Source organism: Camellia sinensis, chromosome 8 (assembly GCF_055761805.1).
Source record: "Camellia sinensis isolate YWXY chromosome 8, ASM5576180v1, whole genome shotgun sequence".
Classification (NCBI taxonomy): Eukaryota; Viridiplantae; Streptophyta; class Magnoliopsida; order Ericales; family Theaceae; genus Camellia; species Camellia sinensis.
Window position 1 is genome coordinate 130,352,486 of NC_138968.1, and position 8,702 is coordinate 130,361,187.

The window sequence follows — 8,702 nt, forward strand, 5'->3', positions numbered from 1 at the left end:
TGTAAAAATTGATTTGTAGAGAAAAATTTGAATTGGGAGTTGTGCAGCCGTAATTGTTGACTTTTGGTGAATAGTGTTAACTTTTTAGCTTTTTGAGTAACTTTTTGGCTTTTTGGCTTATTTGGGACTTCCCAAACTTAGCCTTAATTTTAATATAATTACATTGATCTCCCATTTTAAACAAAATTCTTAATAAATTAAATATATTTACTAATTTACCCCCACCAATTAATGTCAATTGACAAAAAAAAAAAAAAAAAAAGAAAAAAAAAAAAGAGAAGAAACTCTCCATCCACCCAAGCCTACTACAACGCCTCACTATCCCAATTTGCAACCACCACCACAAACCCCAAAATGCAACCACACTATCCCAATTTGCAACCACCACCACAAACCCTAATATGCAACCACCGCTTATTTTGCTTTACGTCATCGCTCTCACTTTCGCATCATACCCCTCTAATATGCAACTATTGGTACAATCGCAATTTGAAACAATCTCATCACCATTTTCAGGCTTTGTTTGGCAAGAGTTTTTGTGGCTATTTTAATTACAAAAGACAAAATAGATTATTTTAATCATAACAAACAAAATATCACATATAATCCATAATGATTACACTCTTCTCTCACAAAAAAAGTCAAAAAGTCAAAAAATTCTTCCCAAACTAAACTTTTTAGCCTAGGTTAAAATAGTCAAAAAAGTCAAAAAGCCAAAAAGACAACTCACTTCCCCGTTTGGCTCACTTTTCTATCTCTGTTTGTATTTGGTACAAATTTAGCTTATAATTTATTAGGTTGAAAAATCTTAAATAAGATAAAAAAACATAATTTATTTAGAAATTGAGTGATAATTGCTTTTGATTTTAACTTTCTAATTATTAATTTTCAACTTATAAAAGGTTGTTTCAAACAAACCCATAGACCTTGTTTAATAGGCCCAATTTAAGGCAACTTATTTCAGATAGGGTAAATTACACTTACACCCTTGAGGTTTGGATTTAATACGGTTCACCTCCTGCCGTTTGGAAAATTACATTAACCCCCTTGTCATTGTAATTATTTAGACGGAATGAAGACATTAAACTCATGCACTCTCTCTTTTTTTTGTTTTGTTTTACTTTCTTATTTTTTTCCCTTTCCTTTATCTTTTTTTTAAATTTAATTTCTTCTATTTTTTTACTAGGAGTTGTTACTTTTTATATAAGTAGGAGAGTTTGTGAAATGAAACTATAAACCACATGGGTGGAATGTAATTTCCAAAACGTCAGGAGGTGGGTAGTAATTGGACCAAACCTCAAGAGGTGTCAATGTAATTTACCCTTTGAGATATTTATAAACTTTTATTCTTTATTTAAAGAATTTGTATCAAAGGCAACTTATTTGACATGCTTTATAATTTATAAATTTTTTAGTTTAAGAATTTGTATCAAAGTTGATGCAACTTTGGTTCATAGTTTATAAAAATAATAATGAGTTTTTGATTTTTTTTTTTCCTTAACCAAACTAATTTTCTAAATTCTAATTCATAATTATTAATTTTAAATTGGATAAATCGAACACACCCATGGCCCATTGGGCCATGGTCTCTATCTTGTGGATAGGAGTAATATTTTTCCCTCGTTTTAGTTTCGATTTAAATTTCAAAACAACACGGTACACAGCCAACTATACATGCATACATACCAAACCCCCCCCCCCCCCTCTCTCTCTCTCTCTCTCTCTCTCTATTTTTTTTTTTCTCTCTCCAAAAATTTAGGTTTATCTTTTGACAATTGATGACAGCGAAACAATCGCTGCATTTATATACATGTCTATAAAGATCAGAATTGATGATATGCTCTTTGTTTGAGTGTGGATTTCTAGGGTTTATGAGCCAATCGATCAGAGCCATGGGTTGTTTCTTTGGCTGCTTCCGAATCAGAGACGATCGTCGCCACCCCCAGACTCATCTTGTCTCAGAACCACTCCCTTCGAAGCTCAGAGTACTCCTCTCTCTCTTTCTCTCTTTCTCTCTCTCTCTCTCTCTCTCTGCGTGTGTGTGTGTGTTAAAATTCTCTGTTTTCTTGTTCTGAATTGTGAGTTTTTTTGTTCGTTTTTCTGTTTCTAAATCAGGAACCTGTTGTATCTCGGAATCCTCTGTCATCTCTACTACTCGCTGATGGTAATTTGTTTTTATTGTATGTTGATTTAATGTATCTAATTCGATTCTCTAAGATCTTGTTTCATTCCAAATAATTGTAGTATATATTGAGTTTTTTCAGCTTTAAATGGATAATTTCATCATTTGGGGAGAAATTTTTGATTTTTACGTGTTTATATGTTATATTATATGTATATGAAATAGTCATTTATTTCCTGAATTCTAACTAGTATTTATTTTCATTTTTAATTTTGTTTTTTGTTAATTTGAAGATAAAGATGGATTGCCATGTAAGGATAAGAAAAATCCTGCCTTGAGGACTCCAGATCATGGCAACAACAACAGGGAGCTCAAGGATGAGGTGTGTGTTATTATTTGCTATCGGTATTTTTCAAAGAAGTAGTTTGAGGAGGTATGATCAGGTACCTAGGGGACACATCTATTCTATATTAAAAGCACACAACTCAGAAAGAAAAATTTTGTCATGCCTTTTTGATTTTCCAAAAATACCGCTGAAATTGTTAACTACAAATTCCATATCAAATTACTGCTCTAAACTGTTTTCAAATTCAGCCCATTTTCATCATCAGTTATTAAACCAGCCAAAACCACCAAAAAATTAGACCTACACTTGCAAATGCTGTGTTTGCACCCACTGCTAGTATTTGATATGTAAGGCCATCTCCATGCTTATGTTCACTGGCTTTTGGTATGCTATTACCTGGGTTTTGGCTCACCCTATTCCTCATATATGTATATAGGTGATGAGGTTTGAACAGTGGGCTTCCTGTTTTGGTTGTGTATATATATTGTGTGAATACTTGCCTGCTCTTAGACTTGGCTTGGAACTTTTTGTTTTGTTTTGGAGCATTGTATATATTGAGACATGCAGTCTCTTTTGATTTGTATTTCTTAAATTATAGGTGTTATCATTTGTATTTGTGCCATAAGTTGGTAAATTTAATGTATGAAAGTTCATTTCACATGAGTTAAGCACTTGTTTTGATGGGTTTATTGTATTAGGAAATTGAGATTGTACACGTTTTATATCAGTATACTTCTGCTAAATAAATTTCATATATTTCCAAAGGCACCTTTCACTTGATATAGGTATGCCTTGGTAGCTCGTAGAGTCGTAGCTATCAGCCGATCACGCCTTAATTTGTCTAGGGTAGGGTTTGGGTCGTGACACATTTACAGTCATATGCAGCTCCACATCAACATTTGTGGACAAGTTGAAGCTTTGACTTAGGTTCTTCAAGGTACACACCAAGCTTGCAATCCTCGAGGATCTCTGTAGTAAAGGATCACTTGATAGATTGTGAAGTGCCGAAGGAATCCACAGGTCAGCTATGATTGGGGCTTTCCATCCATAGGATACTCTATTGGGAGAATCTGTGTAATCAGGAATGACATTGTGTGTTTTAGCATTTCTATTCTAGTGAACTCCTATGAAACCTTCACCTTAGAGGCAAAGGTAGGTAAAGTATCAGGATGACAGTTGTTACAGCAAGGAGCATGCTCTACTCTGATGGAATCTAATCCATCCATCAATTTCTATCCATTTAATTTTAAAACTAGTAGTTACTATGTGGGACTGGTTTTGATTTGAAATATCTTGTAATCCTATGACCTTTTATTTAAAAAAAGGTAATAATCAATGTACAACGCTCTCGCTTACAGTAGGGTCTGGGAGAGGTAGTAATAATAGGCAACCTTTCTGCCACCTTTTTGTAAAGAGACACAAACCTTTGTGACAAGGCTGGAACCAATAGCATCTGTCATCACCCTTGGGCATGACCTAAATCCTATTCACTTTATTTGGTTTCAGTTTTCAGAATTCATTTTCATAAAATTCTACCTTTTCATTTTCCGTACACTGAATTTTTTTAATATTTTAAGCATTTTTTTTAATTTTTAGACACACCTAACATAAAAACACTTAAAAAGTATAATATTTGTGAAAAAAATCTATAAAAAATTCACTAATTACCAAAAATACAAAAAAATATGAAAATTCAATGCATTTTTCATATTTTTGTGTATTTGTTAATTTTTAAAATATTTTTTTCACAAATATTTTATTATTTAGATAGTTAAAGGTGCACCTAAAAAAGTAAAAAAAGTGCTTAAAATTTTAAAAATATTCACTAAAAATAAAAAAAATACGAAAAACAAAAAACTCAATTTTTAGAAAACTGAATTCAGAAAATTGAAACCAAACACTCTGATTAGCTTTGCTTCTTTCTATTTTTTCATCCTTGGTATATTTCAATTGATGATTATTTGTATTGCTTGTTTTCTCTCTCTCTCTCTCTATATATATGTATATATATATATATATTATTTATAAATTTGGAGAATACTAGACACTCTTGAAATTTATTCAATTGATGATTATTTGTTTTGCTTGTTCTCTCTCTCTCTCTCTATATATATATATATATATATATATACATATTATAAATTTGGAGAATACTAGACACTCTTGAAATTTATTAAAGTGTAATGTTTTTAAATTCTACATTTTTTGTGTTGGAATCAATCATCTAACTCTTTGTTAGAATAGTAATTTGTTTTATGTTATTTTACAATGAAGGTACTATTGTCATATTCTACTGTTCTAAAATACTTGTCACTTGCCCATTTCCTTGAAGCTTGGGGTTGTATTTTGCTAGAAGATTGCAAACTAGAGTCAAGGTGGTATTCTCCTATGCTATGTTTGGAAGGAGAGAGAGTTGGTTTGACTAGAGAAAATAATGAAGACAGAGAGAAGGAAGGAGAGAAGAAATAAAATAGATACTTTCTCTTTCTTGGCTGGAAAAAAAAGTGAAGAGAGTTAAGACATAATATTTTTTGATTGTTTTAAGCGGTTGTGCATCGTGGTTGGTTTATTCTTATTGTGCTTAAACTTTGCCTTTATATCTCCCTTATTTATTGTGGGAAGAGGAAAATTTAAAATTTTTTCTCCCCTATTTTTTTTCTTCTTTTCTCTCCTTCTTCATCAACTAAATAAGAGAAAAGGGTTTTAAAAATTTGTACTTCTTTTCTTTACTTTCCTCTAAAAAATAGCATTATTTAAGTATTGGGTGGTGCCTTTGAGTTTTGCTACTACTGCTAGATTTTTGATAGTCATTTAAACTTTAGCTTATTAGGCCTTGGATTTTTTTTTTTTTTTTTTCTTCACACTAAAATTGTGGTTTGGAGCATAAGAATCATTTCCATTTTCTTTCATCAGAATGTGGGTCACTTCGTTGGATCACAATTTACTTTTATTTTAATTTCTTTAACATCAGTTATTCATTGATCGGATTAATTATATTCTGCAGGCCAGATTTCTCAAAGCCTGTGGAACCTTACTTGAAACTCCACCAGAACTTCGAGAAGGTTCTGGAAAATTTACAGATCTATCTTGCGATGGAGATTCGGAACCTTCAAAGTTCCATTCTTGGCTACCTAACACATCCATAGAGAAACTTAAGTTGGAGAAGCAACCTGATCAACCTCCGACTCCTATCAATCTTTCCGAAAAATGGGTAAAGGGATTGGATTCTTTGGAGCAAACACCCAGCAGGTTAAGCTCCTAATCTTTGTGGCTTTTAAGTAGTTAACCAATTAAGATGTTTCATTTTTTTTTCAAACTCAGTATGCCGTTAGATGAGAATAGAGACCTGTCATTTACTATTAAATTCACTTACAAGGCTCAAATGCCATTAACTCAGCAAACTGATTTTGGCCATTTAACTTGCTGCTATTTCTTCTTGAAGTCGTTGAAGAAAATAGGTTCTGCCTTTTATAAACCAGTAGAATTATTGGCATGAGGTGCCTGCTCTCATCCTCAATTTCCCGTTGATATGCTTCGCAGTGAGTTTGTTATCAGTGTATCTAGCATTGTCTTCTTCTTCCATGGAAGAAAATGTTTTTCAATATATATGATTTTTCTTCCCCACTTACGAACATAGTTTCTTTTTTGCTGAAATAGTACTGCTACCTGACAATTATCCATATTCATGTCTTTTGATAGCTGTATATTTAACGGGCAGAATGCTGGATCCATCTCTTGCAGCTCTACTCAAGATGGTGGGGTTGGAAGTGTTACTAATCAGATCAGTAGCACCGCAACTTCTTCAGTTACACCTGGGGCTTTTGCTGAAAATGTGCAGTGCAGAACCAAATCTGTTCGTTTTGAATGTGAGGATGATGTGATTTCGTTTTCATCAAGAAGTTCTTCATCTGAAATTGCTAGCCAAAATTTAAAGCAACCACAATCAGCTGGTAATAACAGTGCATCAAAGCTTTCACCTTACCCAACCCCATTAAAACTCACCGATGAGATGCAAACACCTGGGACTGTTTTCCCGGGGTACCTAGAAAATATGGCAAATACTAAGAATCCTCGGATCAGGTCTCAGTATGTGTACTCAGTCCAGAATCCTATTGAGAATTTATCTGAGTGGAAGGTATTGAAGGAAGAAGATTCGAATACCCATCAGCAGTCAGATCATGTGAGAGAAACTTCAGTTGAGAAAGAATTCAAGGTAGAAGGAAGCTTGTCTTCTTGGCTGAAACCGCCATCAACCAATCAAGATGGAAATAATCAAAGTTCTGGTTCCATTTCAATTGGAAAAGCTCATCTGCACAGAACCCCTGGGGATAGGCCGATCATTGGAATGGTGGCTGCTCACTGGAATGAAGATGAACCTACTCGTATTTCACCCAAGAATTGGGATGGAAATGGAATTCCAAATTCTACCAACAAATATAAAGAGGTATTTCTTAGTTCTATCTGTATTTGTTTCTTGGTATGCATGCACAAAAACTGCAATATATATTGATGGCTGTTTTTGATGTACTATTTACAGGATCAGAAGGTTAGTTGGCATGCTACACCTTTTGAGGAGAGACTAGAGAAGGCATTGTCTAATGAGACTTCTGTCTCTCAGAGGTATGTCATGCCATACTCTCTTTCTAGGGTTCTATAGAAACTTAAGTGTCATATTACTCCCCATTCTTTGACTGTCTCTCCTGAAAGATAACCCTAAACCCCAAGCATGTTTGAGAGGTGTGTTGGGCAGGTGTCAATGCAGATTGAACCCAAAATGGCAGTTGGCCAGCAAAGTGCATACTTGCTGTTATGTTTATCACTAAGCAATGTCAGGCATAATTAATTTGTCAGGATGAATTTTTTTTTTCTGGAGATCTTCGTCAGATATGACAGTTTTAATGTTAAAGAGTTTTAAGTTACTGATTTCTGGAAAAAAACCCACTGAAAATAAAAAATTCAATGAATGACCTGGAAGGGTAGGAAGCACTCATTTTTTACGAGCATTTTGCCAGCTATCCATCTAAAAAATGTAATGATTTCCACATTCTATGTTGTTGAATGAAACTACTATATATAGGGTTTTTATACTTGAGCCTTTTAATGCATTTGGCCTTTCATGTTAACAATTTAATTATTTAATCACTGTTGTGAGCAGAATCACAAAATTTGAACTGAAGTGAGTTTTCAACGCACTTAGCCATTCGCATATCTATCATTCTAGCGATAAACGTGTGTGGAGTTATAATGTTTATTTGCACAAAAAAGTCAAATAATACTGTTAAAGAAGTTTCAAATATAGCATTGAGACAATTTGAAGCACAAACAAAGCTGAATGTTGCAAAGCATCTATGTTTGCCCCCTTCATGCCTGGCTGTCCTCCCTTATACTAGCATTCGTTTAAACTATTGAAGTTTGATTTGACATGTACAAGTTCTGACCATATTATTATCATTATTATTATTTATAGGAAGCCTATTAATGGGACACCACCAATTGCTTTTGAGGAAACTGAGGAAAGTGATACTGCTCTATCCCAGCTGCAATCTTCAACCCACTCGAAGCCTGTAGTCTCATTTTGATGAATGTTTGAAGCATTGTTGCCCTGTTTGTCATGAGTTGTTGCTTTGTCGTCAGTGAACATGAATTGTTGGGAATTTTACATTTGAAGTTTTGCATCATGAACTACTATGATCGACTTGGTTTGCAAGGATTCCTTGAATAGTGGAGCAAAGTACGGAATTTGTGCTTCTGTTGATGTATTCTGTCAGCAGCGCTATGGAACTACTTGGGATGTACATAATCAAAACTTTGATCAAATGGCTATCATTTCTTTTGATTATTATTATTATTATTATTATTATTAGTATTTATATGTTGGCCAGTCACCCTTGTGGTGAGGCTGACAATATGCGTACCCCCTCAATGCTTTATAAGCTTTGTTTCGTCACAAGTTTCTTTTTTTGGGTCGAAGGTCATCATTTGCTTGCATGCGTTTGTCTTATCGGATTAGCTATTTAATGAATTGTGTGGTAATAATACAAGTGAGCGGTCTCACCAATACAAAAAAATTGGAGTTGTTTTTAGTGTTGGGTAAAGAGTGAGTTCCACCCCTTGATTGAGAACTTTTGAGATTTCATTGCCTTGTTTATATAGATCCTGATGCCATGGTCGACCATGAATATTGGGGTTGACCATACTAAGTTTTTGTGAATGAGATTCCGGAAACTGTTACTG

The 8,702-nt window shown here is 33.9% G+C and overlaps 1 protein-coding gene across 4 annotated transcripts; it reads left to right on the top strand.

Moving 5' to 3' along the window:
• Window positions 1–1,633: 1,633 nt before the first annotated feature.
• JASON (aspartyl/glutamyl-tRNA(Asn/Gln) amidotransferase subunit) lies at window positions 1,634–8,307 on the top strand. 4 transcript variants are annotated; one of them, XM_028250067.2, is made up of 7 exons: window positions 1,634–1,985; window positions 2,116–2,164; window positions 2,416–2,504; window positions 5,473–5,717; window positions 6,210–6,912; window positions 7,006–7,088; window positions 7,936–8,307. In XM_028250067.2, the coding sequence occupies exons 1-7, from the start codon at window positions 1,833–1,835 to the stop codon at window positions 8,045–8,047; spliced, it is 1,434 nt and encodes a 477-aa protein (XP_028105868.2). In that variant the 5' UTR covers window positions 1,634–1,832; the 3' UTR covers window positions 8,048–8,307. The 4 variants fall into 4 exon arrangements, with proteins under 4 accessions (XP_028105868.2, XP_028105867.2, XP_028105866.2 ...); XM_028250066.2 differs by having other exon boundaries at window positions 1,656–1,985; window positions 2,422–2,504; window positions 6,168–6,912; XM_028250065.2 differs by having other exon boundaries at window positions 1,666–1,985; window positions 6,168–6,912.
• The last annotated feature ends 395 nt before the right edge of the window (window positions 8,308–8,702 follow it).